This window comes from Cyprinus carpio, chromosome A21, assembly GCF_018340385.1.
Source record: "Cyprinus carpio isolate SPL01 chromosome A21, ASM1834038v1, whole genome shotgun sequence".
In the NCBI taxonomy this organism is placed as follows: Eukaryota; Metazoa; Chordata; class Actinopteri; order Cypriniformes; family Cyprinidae; genus Cyprinus; species Cyprinus carpio.
This window is the reverse complement of record NC_056592.1, coordinates 21842388-21858141: the sequence shown is the minus strand read 5'-3', so window position 1 is coordinate 21858141 and position 15754 is coordinate 21842388. Positions and strand designations below refer to the sequence as shown.

The window sequence follows — 15754 nt, the reverse complement described above, 5'->3', positions numbered from 1 at the left end:
CGGTCTGGACAATGCTGGCAAAACGACGCTGCTGCATATGCTCAAAGACGACAGACTGGGTCAGCATGTGCCAACCTTACACCCCAGTAAGTGAACAGTTCGGCACACACCCCCAACAGAGATCTCATGCTCACCAGAGCCTTCTCGAGAATCAACAACTGGATGCACGAGCGGCAGACTTTGAAACTAGACCACGCTGTTTCTAATTGGCCATTCTGTCATATTCATGTAATATTCTATCAATATTAGACCGCTTCCACCATGGAATAAAAAGGGCAATGCAACTCTCACAGTTCTGACCTCCAATTCCAAGTTTAAATCTCGTAATTTTGAGTTATCGTGCAATTCTGACTTTACAGCTTTTTAAAAAATATATGCAATTACAAGAATTTGCTTAGAATTGAAAGTTTATATCTCTCTTCAGGGGTGTCTAATTTTTTCTTAGAATCATAAATGAGTGTTTTGTTCCAGAAATGTTTTGGTAAATTTCACATCACATGTACAGAAACTGAACGTTTCGCTCACAGCGTGAATACTGGAATGCAGACAGACTCACTGTAGCACTGCATGGTCTTTGAGAAAACACTAAAGCTGGGTAAAAAATTTTGATTTCTCGATTTTAATCTATTCTCATTTTTATGAAATGATGTTGGTTCATAAATCCCAAGAATCGACTGGTCTCTGTCAGATAATGAGCGGAGCATTGTAGCGCGCCTCCTATCCAATAAATTACAGTAAGCTTTGTTACTTTTGATATGAAACAAAGTCTCAGATTTCAAATTCTGTCCATTTTATTACAATATTCAAATATGAAATGGTGTTTTGGCACTGTTTGATGTGGAGTGATCATCTTTTAACACCAGCTCCAGCATGAAATAAACATGAATGAACATCTGAAGATGTGTTAACTTACTCAAACCTGTCTCGTGTAATCACTCAATCAGTGTTTCAAACGCAGAAGGACGACAATAGCTAATAAACAATGTGTCACGTCACATTCACTGATAAAAACACATTCGGTAACCATGAACTATAGTTGTTTTTACCGTTCTTTAATATTTAATTTTTAGTTTGAAAAAATCCGTCAAGTTTTTGTGACAACCACCATTTAAATGTTTATATTAAAAAAAAATGAATTGGAGTAGAAATAGATTAATTTAATTTAATGTTGAAGTTTATAACTTTAATATTACAGAAACTTTGAGTATATTTTAAGTGTTTGTATACAAATCAGCAAATTTCAGCTGACCATATTTACCGACTAGTTGAGAGATTTTTATTTTTTTCTTCCTTGAGAAAATTTGCCATGTCCTGTACCTGATATATATCCAGAATAATCCATATTGAATAGAATCAAAAGCTTGTGAAGGAGAATCGAATCGAATTGTGAAATTTGACAGAACTCAGGCTGAATGTGGACAGAAGTGATGTGTGTGTGTTTATCCCCTCAGCCTCAGAGGAGCTGACGATCGCTGGCATGACCTTCACCACCTTCGATCTGGGTGGCCACGCTCAGGGTGAGTAGAGGCTCCGCGCCTCGCCGTCTGTCTGCAGCAGGGCCTGTGTGTACTCAGTGTTGTGTTGTTCTGCACAGCTCGACGAGTGTGGAAGAACTACCTCCCGGCCATCAACGGCATCGTCTTCCTGGTGGACTGTGCCGATCACACCAGACTGTTCGAATCCAAAACAGAACTTGATGTGAGCTTTATTCTGTTTCCAACCATTGCAGCTTCATGTGAACCTGAGCCAAACCTGTTCCTCAAGGGCCACTGTATATATTGTAATTTAAAAATAGTTATTTACAAAAGTGTTATTCCACATCCTGCCCAATGTTGATCTTCAAACAATATGCAATTTAAGCAATAAAAGCAAATCTCTAATTATGTAGAGTTCGAATTTAAATTAAAAAATCTGAAACATTTTAATTGAAATACATTTTTTCATTTAAATAAAAAAAAAATGCTGATTTAAAATAAGAGGTTAATTTAAAATAAAAAGTTTAAAATAAGGGGTTAAAGTTTAACCTGGAAAAAAAAAAAAAAAAAAAAAGTGAAATATGTGGTCAAAGGGTTAGTTCAGGCAAAAATGAAAATTATGTCATTAATGACTCACCCTCATGTCGTTCCAAACCCGTAAGACCTCCGTTCATCTTCAGAACACAGTATAAGATATTTTAGATTTAGTCCGAGAGCTTTCTGTCCCTCCATTGAGAATGTATGTACGGTATACTGTCCACGTCCAGAAAGGTAATAAAAACATCATCAAAGTAGTCCATGTGACATCAGAGGGTCCGTTAGAATTTACTGAAGCATCGAAAATACATTTTGGTCCAAAAATGACTACTTTATTCAGTATTGTTTTCTCTTCCGGGTCTGTTGTGAGCACGTTCACGACGCTGCAGTGACGCCGCTGACGTGTTTTCTTTATTATTGGGCGCACCAGAGAACACGTCAGCAGCGTCGTACGTCAACCGTCACAGCAGTCGCGTTCACAACAGACCCGGAAGAGAAGACAATCCTGAATGAAGTCATCATTTTTGTTTTCTTTGCTTACAAAATGTGTTCCCGTCGCCATGATGGGAAACACCAAGACTACAACACCCATATTCTATATCGACCTGATTTATTGACCACCTTTCCTGGACCTTGACACTGTTATTTATTTGGCAGTCTATGACACAGTCACAAGCCTCCCGGTTTTCATCCAAAATATCTTAAATTGTGTTCCAAAGACAAACGGAGCTTTTACGGGTTTGGAACGACATGCGGGTAAGTGATTAAAGGTGATTAAAATTTCCTGGTAATTTACCCCCCCCCCCCATGTCATCCAAGATGTTTATGTATTTCTTTATTTATAAGAAAGAAATACATAAACATTTTTGATGACATGGTGGTGAGTAAATTATCAGGAAATTTTAATTTGAAAGTGGACTAATCCTTTAATGACAAAATTTTCATCTTGGGGTGGAGTATCCCTTTAAAATATAACCTGACATTTTTTTAAATAATGGGTTAAAATTTAAATGGAAAAAAACAAATGGAAAATAATGTGTAAAATTTTTAAACTGAAAACGGGGTTAACATTTAAACAGAGAAAAATAAACATTAAAATAAGGGGTTGAAATTTAATGAAACATTAAAATGTAAAGTAAGGAATTAAAATTTAAACGGAAAACATTTTTAAATGTAAAATAATTTGTAAATAAAAACGTAAAACAAGGGGTTAAAATTTAAAGTGATATTTAAATGGGGGTTACATTGAATCACACTAATTTTAAAATGTAGAATCAGTGGTTCAAATTGTGGCTTTCAAATAAGATGAAACGTCAAATAAGGCGTTCAAATTGTATAAACTGAAATATTTTTTTAATTAAAACCAGGGGTTACGATTTAAACTGAAAAAAAATGTAAAAAAAAAAAAAAAAAAAAAAACTCATGAGCCTTTATGCAGAACGCAAACATTTTAAGTGTCTTGATCATCATGTATCTCCTGTCTAATGCTGTGCTGTACCTGTGTTTGTTGTGTTGGATATATATATAATAACAGGCACTAATGACAGATGAAACCATCGGAAACGTGCCCATCCTGATCCTCGGCAACAAGATCGACAAACCTGAAGCCATTAGTGAGGAGAAGCTGCGTGAGATGTTTGGACTGTACAATCAGACGACGGGAAAGGTAAGACCGCACGCTCAGGACGCTTCACGAGAACCTGCAGAGCTCAGCTCACCTGCTGGAAGCTTCTAGTGTTACTAGTAAGAGCTGGGTTAGCAGGTTCAGGTGTGTTCCACTGCGGTTAGAGCTGAACTCTGCAGGACTGCCACAGAAACCACTGCAGGTATTGAGTGAAGCGAAGCTGTTAGTGTGGACAGTCAGTCATTTAGATCAGAATCCAGTCGGGTATGAATGAAAATCAGATTTGGATTGACAGTCTTACACCACTTCAGTTTCTACTGGCAGTGTGAATGCAAAGAGGTCCCCTGAGGTCCCCCTGGTGGCCAGATCCTGTGCAGAAGACCCTAGTCTGCACCATGTGGTGGCTGTAGAGGTCAAATAATCCCCCCTGCTTTAGTCAAAAGGAAGCGCTACAGAGCCCTTACTCTTCGCCCGTTTCTTAGCTTTTACTGATGTCTGGCGACCAACAACTCTTGTGTCTTGAATTTTTAAGCATACTAAAAGAATCAGAAATACATGAAATGAATATCAAGGTTTGACACATTGTCATGGCAAGACCATTTAAGATAACAAGGATGGCGGTTTTATATCAGCGGCGTCTTGATAGTATTCTGAGCCAGTTTGAAGTGATTTGGGAAGATGTTTTCTGGTCACCTGCGAATGCAATATTCTTACCTGCTGTGACTAATCAGCTATCTGAATGAGCCTCAAGTTTATCGCTCTTACATTATTCTTTTAAAGATTATGCCAGCTAAACATTAAAGTGTTTTAAGCCAGACAGTGCTAAAGAGATTTCTGTGATACTGTGATCGATCGCGAAACACTGCAGCTCAGACAGAATATGTGTTCTTGAGCAAATGCACACAAAAGTATGTCAGAATGCGTATACTTCTTCACTGGCCAGCGGATCGAACCAACCCCGTGACGTCACACACTGTGCTCCAAAATCTATAACAGAACATCCTCGTTTCTTTAAAACCGCTTCGTTAATCGTGTTTGTTACATCTTTTTTAATTAAAGTGGAAATCAGTTTATTAAATCATGTGACTTGGCTGACTGCTTCACTTCCCCTTTAAGTGTGTGACGAGCCTGTGCTGCTTGTGTTTGTGTTCAGGGCAACATTCCCCTCAAAGAGCTGAACACGAGGCCCCTGGAGGTGTTCATGTGCAGCGTGCTGAAGAGACAGGGCTACGGCGAGGGCTTCCGCTGGCTCTCACAGTACATCGATTAGAGGAAGAGGAAGAGGAAGCACCACGCTCAGAAGAACACCACTCCACTCCCACAGACTGTTATCGTTCAGTTCATCAATCATTTCTTATGAAAACAACAAACTCGCAGTGCTTCTGCAGATGTGGTCAACTCCAAACAATGCGTTCACATCCGTTTTATTTACTCTCTGATTTGATTTTTTTTTTTTTTTTTTTCAGTTTTTCTGTAAATGATTCTTCATGTGTACTGACAACACCGCTTCAGAAAGAGCTGACGTACACCGCATCTCACACTTCAAACAGGAAGTGCTTTGACTTCTCTCCGGTGTTTCACTTCCTGTCACGAGGCCACAGTGCTCGGGCTTTAAGATGAAGTCAGCTGAAGTGGCCGTGTTGAATTGCATATGTTTTCTGTTCTCCTAAAAAATTAAACACATTCAGAAACTCATTCCCAAAGCGGCTGTAAGCTGATAGAGACCCAGTCGCTTTTCTTTTGAAGTATGATTTGTTATTGAAGACAGTAAAGCTCAGAGTAATGCTGTCTCAGCTGAGCCTTTCACACAAACACAGATTATCATCACATTTAACTGCTAATGACTAGTAACACGATGGTGACAGTAGACGCGTGTTTAAAGCTGTTGGGTAGCTTGCCTTGAACAGACAGGAGAGTGAAGAAAGGACAGCGATTAATCGATGACATGGACAAAATGTAATTTATATAAATGCCATAGATGGGTTTTCTTTAAGCTGTCCTTGAATAGCTCTTAATTTGAGATGAAAAAACATGCATGCCTTGTTACATGATTATTATTGATTTTTATTAGGTTTTTTTTTATAATAAACACAAATAACTTAGTGTAAAACCATCTCAGACGGGATGAGATGCCGAGGGCGCAGTCTTCTGTGGAGTCGCAGTGTAATGGCTCATAAATGCATTTTATTTTCTGTACTGTCCTTCCAAGCCTCATCGTCATTCCTTGAGCGGTTTCATCTACGACAGATACAGGTGTTTCCATCAGAAATTGTAATAAATGTTTGCAATGAAAACAAGCCATGTTGAGCTCACTTTTTTTGCTGAATTAAATATTTTGTAGGTCTGGTGTACATGCAGAGAGAGGAGCAGGCTCTCAGCAGTCCTGCAGTAAGGCGATAGATACACCGTCTCCACAAACCACTGAGAGATCTCTGAAACACACGCAGGCGGAGCACACTGTCACTGTTATAGATGTGCTTCTGAATACTTTTAATACTTTCACTTTTTGCTTTTCCTTTTAGTTTTTGCTTTATAAAGAGTTGTATGTATACCTTACTGTATGAAGCTAGTAATTATGCATAATGTTGATGTTTACTAAAATAAAATAAAAAATCAGCGGAGGAAAATAAGAGACACTCTGTTTCTTTATGCCACATCCCACTGAAGTTGTGTGGTTCTGCGTCAGACCGCTCGAGGCACGATCGTTTCATTGATGACGCAGGAGTCTGTTTTAATGCAGAGGTGGGTTTGAGTATATCTGCAGTAGCTGTGCATCCAGTGGGAATGAATGTAAGAGAGTGCAGCTCAAGGAACACACTTTTGCTTTATATCAGTTTTTATTTGTGCATTTTGCAGATCCACTTTTAATATACAACAACCTGGATGCCAACGACCGTTTCTGATTTTGAAGCGATTCTCACATCAACCATTAATATCTTTTAAATTATATGTTAAGTATAATGGTAAATAAACATTCATGTACTAATGCCAATTACAGATTGACATAAAAAAAACAAATCCGTTGTTAATATAATACTTAAAAAAAAAAGTGTAAAAAAGGACCTATATACATATTTTAATCCCATTTTAATAATAGTTGTCTATAAAAACGTTGACCGTCCTGACGAGGGCCGTGTCTGATCTTCTGCACGTCTTCGTGTCCTCCGGAGGATCTGTTCATTTATTTCCTGCTGTGAAGCCGTCAAAATGTTCTTATTTCAAATCTTGTCTTCTTTCATGATGACTGTTCCTTTCCCTTCCTCCAAGGTGTGTTTATCTCTTCTAACAAAACTAGAGGTCATATTTATTGAGAAGTCCATAGATAAAGTTTTTTCTGTATATATGAAACAACAAGAAGACATAATGCCAGTGACTCACCTTCTGCATTTCTGCATTTGTTCCAGAGTCTCGGGCAGCACTTTTCCAAAAGTCTCCGGCAGAAACATGTTTGTTATTGAGGAAGCAATGGTCAGACTTCCCATCAGGATGTAGGGCAGATATTTGTTGAAAGTACCTTTATGAACAGAGAGAAGAACACAAGGTGTTTTCTCCAGTCCGCTGTGATGAAGACAGTTAGGCAGGACTGATGCAGGTTTACCCAGGAATATGATGTAAGGAGCGGTGATGCTGCCGATGCGAGCGGCTGAGGAGCACAAGCCCATGCCCAGGTTTCTCAGGACGGTGGGGTAGAGCTCCGCCGTGTAGATGTAGACCACGGTGAAGGACATGGTGAAGCCAAACTTACCGGCCATCTCTAACACCAGTGCCAGAGTATGCTGACCTGTGAGAGAGCCTCATCATTATAATGACCACTGCATTTAATAAAACATATAAAACCTCTGTATAAAGCACATTAAAGTTCACAAGTGCAGCTGCTTTGTTTACAGCGGTAACCAAGGAAACGCTTTAAGCTCCACCTGCTGGCGGAGAGTGAATCTGCGTCTCGTTCAGCGTCTGCTGTTTCTGTCTCATGCTGATGTTTTTATGGATAGTTTCACAAAACTGAAGTCAAACCATTCTGTTTTTGCCCCAAATTTCAAATTTATACAACCTAGCATTTTGTTTATATGAAGATATTTATTTTATTTGTGTTACTTATTTATTTAATTTGGGGCTTGTTGTAAAATTTCCATTTAGTTTTGTTATTTACATTTACATTATTTAAATTTAGTCATTTAGCAGATGCTTTTATCCAAAGTGACGTACAAATGAGGACAATAGAAGCAATCAAAACCAGCAAAAGAGCAATGATATACAGTACAAGTGCTATATTAGTATGTTATTATAGTGTTATATTTAAATTTCACAAAGAAACGTGCAGCATTTTGTCCAAGCAATAATAAAAGGCCACATTTAATTCAAAAATTTGTCTTAAATCTCATTTTGTTACAAAAAAAATGTGAATCGTGAATTGAATCATGAGTTGAGTGAATCATTATGTCCCTGTAAGTAACTACATAAGAAGGTTTGGAGTGTGAGTGTGTGCAGTTTACACTGTACAACAGAATATATCGTCATTTACCAATTATCACAGACCTTATTTTACTTATAAATTTAAATTTAAAGTGAATTATAAAAACTCGGACTAGGAGATATAAACTTGAATTTGCAAGAAAATAGTCAGAATTGTGAGATAAAATAAGTAAATGTGATGTAAAATGTTAAAAAGGGCTAATAGAATATGTTCTGTATGTGAATATTATATAGACCTATTGCTTAAATCAAATGCATGCTTTAAATGTAGAGTAATTATAGCAGCTTTCATTTAAACATCTGCGTTTAGCTTCAAACGGTGTGTTTAACGACAGTATTATATAAAAATGATTTGCATTCAGATTCTGACATCCGACGGCACAACAATACACTTTTTCTCTTATTCCATGGATTTCAGCCGTTTCGCTTCACTTGTTCCTGGTGTTTTTCAAGTGACGTAACTGTGACGTCTGTAGTTCTGTAGTGTTTGCTTCATGTTTGTTCTGACTCTCCTCCATAACTCCTTACACTCGACAACATTCAGAGGCTATAAATACTACATGCTCTGAAACATTAGAGCAGGCTGAATAATGATCAGAAGTGTTCGGTGATTAGAATATAGAGGATAGAGCTTGAGCTCAGAAAGATATCTGTGCTGAAAAAGGTAAATGTACAGACATACAGTACCAAACTTTTATGCATCCACACAAGACTTGACATACAGTATCTACAGCTAAATCTGCAAAAACTCCTGAAAACGTCCAGTCCAGCTCTCTTAATAAATGTGCAAGTAATAGGCTTAACCTCTTTTCTTAGAAATGGTCCAAGTCCAGTTTTACTCGCAGAGAACGTAAGCTAATCCTCGACCCGTCATAAACTCACTGGCATTCAGAGATTGGGTCGATAAACCGATTGCTGATGCTTTTTCTGAACGCTAACTGTGTGCTTTTAGGGTTTTATAATAAATTCTTCTGTACTACTCTGGCTTACTCACTGCTGCTATTGTGCTGGCTCTTATATCATAAATCCTCTGCTAAATGAGTCATGTACAGTAAACGGCTCTCCAGCGACACTATCCCTTTCTGTAAGTACTGTGAGCAAAGGCTGGCACTGCATGGACAGGAGTGTTTTACTCTTCAAGTCTAAATGTAGGGCTGATTTTCAAACAGAAGCCCAGCAGATGTTGCATGTGTGAGCTCTTACTTTCAGGAATCAGCTGCAGCAGAAGCAGAAATCCTCCTCCGATGATGAGGAAAGCAGACAGGACGGGTCTCCGAGGACAGCTCTTCAGGAGAATCGTGGACATGATGTAGGCAGGCACCTCAGTGACCGCGGACAGGAAGCAGTTGAGGAAGGGATCGCCGCTGAGGTTAGTGGTGTTCAAGGACAAGCCGAAATATCCAATGTTGATGGCCATCCTATCAGAGGAGCAGAGACACTCGCTGAACTCCAGCACATTAAACACACGCCTCATGTGTGTCCGACTGTATGAACGTCTCACCACAGCAGCAAACATAAGAACGTGGTTCTGCGGATATCTCTGGTCTGTAGAACGTCGAGCACGCTGAACTTGCTGTTCTCTTTAACCTAGCAATGAGCACACAAACACAGATTCTCTGTTCAGAAAACCTCCCAGCTGACAGGGAACGCGTATTAAAGGTTCGGACAAAACAGTCTTAGAGTGATGTTATGCAACATTCATATAACGTGATCAATCTTTGATGTATGTTCTCATAACGTTGAGAGGAAACGCTCTTAAAATATAAAAAATTGCTGTTTGAAATGTTGAGAGAACATTCGAATGTAACGTTTGAATAACGATGGAATGGAATGTTCCTCTAACGCTCACATAACCAAGAAAAAACTCTTTTAGCAGGGTTAGAAGTCAGACCTGGGACTCGCTGAAGATGACCTCTGGCACAGAGACTTTGTTCTTCTCTGCTGCTTCTCTCACGATGGCCTCAGACTCCAGCACGCGTCCCTGAGAGAGAAGCCACCGCGGAGACTCCGGGATCAGCCTGTGCATTCGTTGAGGGAAAAAAGGAGCAAAAGAAAGTATGATATTGTAGAGAAGGACTGCAGGGTCAGGAGAACTGCGCCAGTATAAAGTGTAACGTGACCGTAGCTTCTGGTTTCCCCGAGACTCACCACCACAGAGGGATGTAGACCACGGTCAGGCCCGACAGAACCCTCAGGAGTGACCTCCAGTCACGGACAGCGAAGGCCATCCACGGCAGCACCATGTAACCGATGCAGTAATGCAGAAACGCTCCCAGCGTCGTGAAGAGCACTCGCAGGGATTTACTCAGTACTTCACTACCTGTCAAAACAGCCAAATCAATCTAATAACATTTATACCGCATGTGGGGTGAATATCTAAAATATCCCACACACACACACTCTTAAAAACAAAGGTGCTTTATTGGCATTGATGCTTCCAGAAGAACCTCGAACACGCATGAAATCTTTCCAATGCACAAAAGCTTCTTCAAAATGGAAAAACATCCTTTAGATTATTAAAATGTTTTTCACAGTAAGAGAAAAAATATCTGTTCACTGAAAGGTTCTTTGGGAAACCAAATGGTGTGAAAACCCTGCTTTAAATCCTTTATTTTTAAGAGTGCATGCTCATGCTATCCCAGCGTATATCTCAGCAGATCTCATTCTATAACATGCTTACCAAGCACAAACGCTGTGATGTACAGAGATATTTGGAAAGCGCCGACAAAAAAATACAGAATGCAGAAGAGCAGCCAGGAGTTGGAGAAGGACTGCGCGAGGATCACTAGTGCTTCTGCCGCCAGAGACACGAAGAGAACCTTCTTCCTGCCGAACCTGAGACACGAGACACGAGCCGTCACTGCACACATCAGTCACACTGACGGAGAGCTCTCTGACAGCGAGGCTCAGTTTTCAGGAGGAAACACACCACTTCATTTGTCAAGCTAAATAGCGTCTCTCATACTGTTTTCTTATATATAGTCAGTTATTCTGCATCAAAACTGAAAATGCTGTAATGGTTTTGTGACTGTTGGCACTGATTATGATTTGTGGACAAAAGCAGTACCTGTCAGAAAGTTGGCCGGAAACAAGAGAGCCCAGCAAGTAGCCCATGTATAGAGTTGATGTTGTGAAGGGAACTCTCCACTCGCTGTCACACACCAGATCCCACTGCGCCAGAACACACAACACAACCTCTGCTTATCACATATTACACATCGTCATTATTACTGGTGGACTGTAACACCTGTTCAGTGTTCTGTTTCTGAGTTTTCATGCACTCACACATGAATCATGGCAGTTTATTTGAATCGATTTGGTTTTATTTCAACTTGAATTCCTTATCAGCGTAAATCTGTTAATTGTGAAAACAAATTTAATCAATTTTAGTTAATTTATGGCTGCTGTGGAACAAGCAAGATTCAGTTCAAATGTAACAAATGATACAAACTGGATTGAAACCTGCTTATTTAAAACAGATTGGGTTCATACTCAAATCTCGTTCTTGTTGTATTTATGTATGACTGTCAAATATGCATCACGTGAAGTTTATTGCTTTGTTGAAAGCAGATGGAAATTTTATATGCAATTATAATACATGAATCTTCCTAAACGTTGAGTTTTGCGTGCACGCACTCACCTCAGAGACGATGGTGGAGTGGTATATTTCTGTGCTGTAGCTCCATCCGTCCACACACGTCTCCAGTGTAATGTCTGTGAGGTTGACCTCCAGCGGAGAGTAACCCTGCGCAGACAGCTCTCTGACCGTCTCCAGGCTGTATCTCCTACACTGACTTGGCTGCAGTTTTCCATTGACTGTCTCATTGGGAATGCTGGCTGTCATCCATTCTTCACTAAGGTTTCCATCTGCTATCCGACAGTGATGTGACGGTGAAGCCCCAACAAAAACTATGTAGAGGCCGTGAAGCCCCGTTGAAATGTAGATGGCATTCAAGAGAAAGAAAAGGTTGACAAAAAATGGTCCCTTTTGCCCCAGAAAGGCGGTGTCCTCGTCATAATTTGCCATTCTGCCCGTGCTGGAGATTACAGAAGAATCAGCTGACCATCAGATGTCCAGACCCTCTGGATCACAGCATCTCGCAGAGGTCAGCTTTGGCTTTTAGGTCTGTGGTGTTTGGAAACTCCGGGGATGTTTTGAGGAGAAAGCTGCTCTCCACCTGGGCACATGAAGGAAGGCTGTGAGTCTTGTCACAGAGCTGGACTGCTCTTCAGACACAGTGTACATGGCAACTAATCCAAGCCACATTTTTCCACTAAAACCAGCCAAAAGCTTTACAAACGCTTAAATCTGATTAGCTCGAATGGGAGTAAAACTCCACAGCCGGATCAGCAGAGTTTGGAAACGCTTGATTCTAAACCTTATCAAGCTTTTGAATATCATCATTGAAAATGCCTTCTGTTTTTTTTTTTTTTTTTTTTTTTTTTTTTATTATTATTATTATTAGAAAAAAATAAAGTTTTCATTCAAGCATCACTAACTTGTGGATTCCTCGTGCATCGTGAGTCTCATTGAAAGAAGGAGCTGCACGTGAAAGATAATTAAAGAACTGCGTCCTCACGTCCTTCATCAGTTCAGGGAAAACATTTCTGCTTACTTGAAAGAGGAGTATGAATTATTTATGAAGAGCAACAACACTACACTGCTGATAATTCACCTATGTTTGCGCTAATCAGCTCTGCACAGCTAGAATCAGTGTGAGCAGAAACACGTTTTATTACTGAAAAACTGAACTCTGCGACGCGTTTAATCTGCAGCGAATAAAATCCACATCTAAACTCCACACTGTTTACATCATTAGTTTAAGTATAGATTTACATCATATCCTCTTCAACTTAGATCACGTCTTATTTAATACAATCAGCCGAAAGAGTAAATGAATAGCGTTAAAGTTTGATGACGTGGATTCTTTAAGATTTGACACCTTTCTCTCTTCTGATCGCTCTCTATTTTCCACTTTTGGAAAGTTTTGGAAATGCTAGGATGCTCTGTTTACTCAGGGTATAGCATATATATATATATATATATATATATATATATATATATATATATATATATATATATATATATATATAGCATCGACTGCCACTGCTTTTGGCACTTTTGCAATGATCGGTTTAAAACATATGCATTTTGTAATTCATATTCATTAACAATGTGTTTTCTAACGTTATAAATAAGTTATAAGTGAAACGAGTCAGGACTATTCAGCAACATATTCTGAATATCAAACATCATGATATCAGTAAATCACTGTAGCAACACAATATTCTCTGCTCAATATTCAATATTCAACTCAATATTCAACTCAACTCAATATTCAATATTCAACTCAATATTCAATATTCATTCACATATTCAAAATAGTAATTGGAGCCAGAGCTTTTATGGATTGAAGAAAATGTGCAATGGATAACTTACGTTCAGTTCTTGAGAGTTCACGATGAATGTTTCTCCTGCTCCTTGACTGTGTCTATGACCTTGTCATCTGTTATTTAACCGCCTTTAACTTCATCATCAGATGCATTAACAGCTGACGAGATTGACACCATTACTGCCTGAAAAGATCTGGTTCATCAAATCTTATCACAAGAGCAATCCAGATACAATTACTTTGAGAAGAAACACCTAGCAAGTGCAAGTGAAGTCTGATGACAGAACCTGTAATGAGTGTATTATCAGTGAATACACAACAGCTGACTAAAGAGCAATGAGTTTGTGCCATCTTGAGCTTAATAACAGATGCCTGCAGAAAACAAGAAAGATGTTGTATTTATTGAATGTTTCAGTGGGATATAATCCAGTTCATGCATACACTGGGTGTTGTTGGAAGACGAGTGATGAAGATGATGATGATGATGATGATGTCATTTGTAATGGTGCTCTGCTGTGTGGGTTTGATTAATTTACGGATGTCCGTGATCACAGTACACATCTGTGAAGACATCACTGAATTATTTCCATATTTAACAATGTCTTCAAGCAGTGATTAAAGACCACAAACAAGTCATTCTTCTGAATCTGTATAATCAGAGATAGGGCTGAGTGTTTGAATCATTGGCAGTCTTTATCTTTAAAGAGACTGTCACATCAGTTCTATCAGATGGAGACTGTTTGTTACCCAAATGGCCAAAAACAAAAAGACATTGTTGAGGAACTAATAGAGAGACCTGTGTGGATAAAGACCCATGAGATTTTACTTCTCAATTCTCCTCATGTCCAATAAAAACTGTCAGCAAGACATGTTACAGATTTTGAGGAGGGAAATAACATGAAACATGAAAACTAGTCATAATATGCATAATCAATTCAAGTTGTTATGATCTTTACAGATGAGATTTCTATCATTCTGACCTGTGTAAGTTTACTCAGAGTTAAGGCTGGAATAAACTACACCACAGAATTTTGCCCCATTTTGCAATCTGGAGTCAATGCTGTTTGCAGAGTTAGTTACAGTTTGTAAAGATTGCTTGGACCACTTCCTTCTCAGACATTTCCTTTCCCAACTCTAAACAAAGAAATGCAACTTACAGTGCACAGTCCAGTCTCTTACCAACTCCACGGTACAGTGTGAGCCCCCGTGAAACTGGACTCCCCACCTTCAGTAAGTGGATGACCCTGCTGCATTTATTGAACGTTGTGAAGAGTATCTTGCTGTTCGTCCTCTTGGTGATGGTGAAAACCTCGCTTCACTCTCTGCTGTTCTCTAAGGTACTGCAAGGGACTGGTGGACGGCAGAACGAGGGAATGCACACAACTTTAAAGAAGGTTTTCTGCACTCATTTCTAAGTGAGGACTATGACAATGTTGCAGCAAGAAGATTGTTGGAGAGGAAACAAGGTACCAAAGAAAGCATCAGAGATTTTGCATTCCACCATGAAGCACTGTGTCTGAGGTGGAGAAAAGAGATGTCTGGAGGAAGTGGTTCTATAAAAGTCAGAGCAGGTCTACAGGTTTTGTTCAGTCAGAGTTATGATGGACACCGACTCTGAGGTTTTGGCTTCAAACTGTGATTCCAACATGGATTTCAAACATGTTTGATTTTTTGAGCTGATTTTAGAACACGTAATATTAAGAGACTGTGGATTAATGGATTGTAAGTTTACTGTAGTAATATTCATGAATTAATTGGTGAAGGGGTAGGTGCGGGTGAGCTGTAGGGACAAGCAAGCTACCAATAAGGCAACATATGTTTATGTATAAAACATATATATATATATATACTGGCCGAGCGTGTTTGGGCTGCTCTTTCACTGAATCATGCAGCCTTCTCCTGGCCTTGGGTCTGAAATTAATGGGGGCTTGAGGCAAAAATACCACCAAATTGGACAAAAATGCCCCTGCACAGTTAAACTAAATCTATTACGGCTGTCGCAAATAAAATGAAAATGAAATGAAAAGTGTTGATTGCAGCATTACATTTAGCTCTGCTCATATTACATCATATTTCTTCTTTATATGCGTTTTTACAGCGTTGCACATTATAACCAATCACACATGATTCTGTTGAGTTCATAAAGGCAATGTCCAATCAGAGGCGTTCAGATGAGTCATCGCTGGAACGCCTGCACTCTCGTGAATTCTCTCATCGTAAACAACAGAGTGCAGATGTGTGTGCGATGTGAG

The 15754-nt window shown here is 39.2% G+C and overlaps 2 protein-coding genes across 4 annotated transcripts in view; one reads left to right on the top strand and one right to left on the bottom strand.

Moving 5' to 3' along the window:
* Positions 1-5933, top strand: part of sar1b (secretion associated, Ras related GTPase 1B) — a 12712-nt gene extending 6779 nt beyond the window's left edge. Inside the window, exons 3-7 of the mRNA XM_042711328.1 lie at positions 1-86; positions 1452-1517; positions 1595-1698; positions 3547-3678; positions 4790-5933. The exon at positions 1-86 is cut by the window's left edge and continues 34 nt beyond it. Of these exons, the coding sequence (XP_042567262.1) occupies positions 1-86; positions 1452-1517; positions 1595-1698; positions 3547-3678; positions 4790-4906 (505 nt within the window). The 3' untranslated portion in view covers positions 4907-5933. The remainder of the gene's footprint in view (positions 87-1451; positions 1518-1594; positions 1699-3546; positions 3679-4789) is intronic.
* A 527-nt stretch (positions 5934-6460) lies between these two features.
* Positions 6461-13656, bottom strand: LOC109053843 (solute carrier family 22 member 5-like). Of its 3 annotated transcripts, none has more exons than XM_042711325.1 (12): positions 13550-13655; positions 12610-12724; positions 11750-12287; positions 11177-11280; positions 10790-10944; positions 10258-10429; positions 10001-10127; positions 9611-9696; positions 9313-9527; positions 7235-7417; positions 7015-7150; positions 6461-6927 (listed from the first exon to the last, which is right to left on the bottom strand). In XM_042711325.1, the coding sequence occupies exons 3-12, from the start codon at positions 12134-12136 to the stop codon at positions 6855-6857; spliced, it is 1638 nt and encodes a 545-aa protein (XP_042567259.1). In that variant the 5' UTR covers positions 12137-12287; positions 12610-12724; positions 13550-13655; the 3' UTR covers positions 6461-6854. The 3 variants fall into 3 exon arrangements, with proteins under 3 accessions (XP_042567259.1, XP_042567261.1, XP_042567260.1); XM_042711327.1 differs by having other exon boundaries at positions 6461-6918; XM_042711326.1 differs by lacking the exon at positions 12610-12724 and having other exon boundaries at positions 13550-13656.
* Between the last annotated feature and the right edge of the window lie 2098 nt (positions 13657-15754).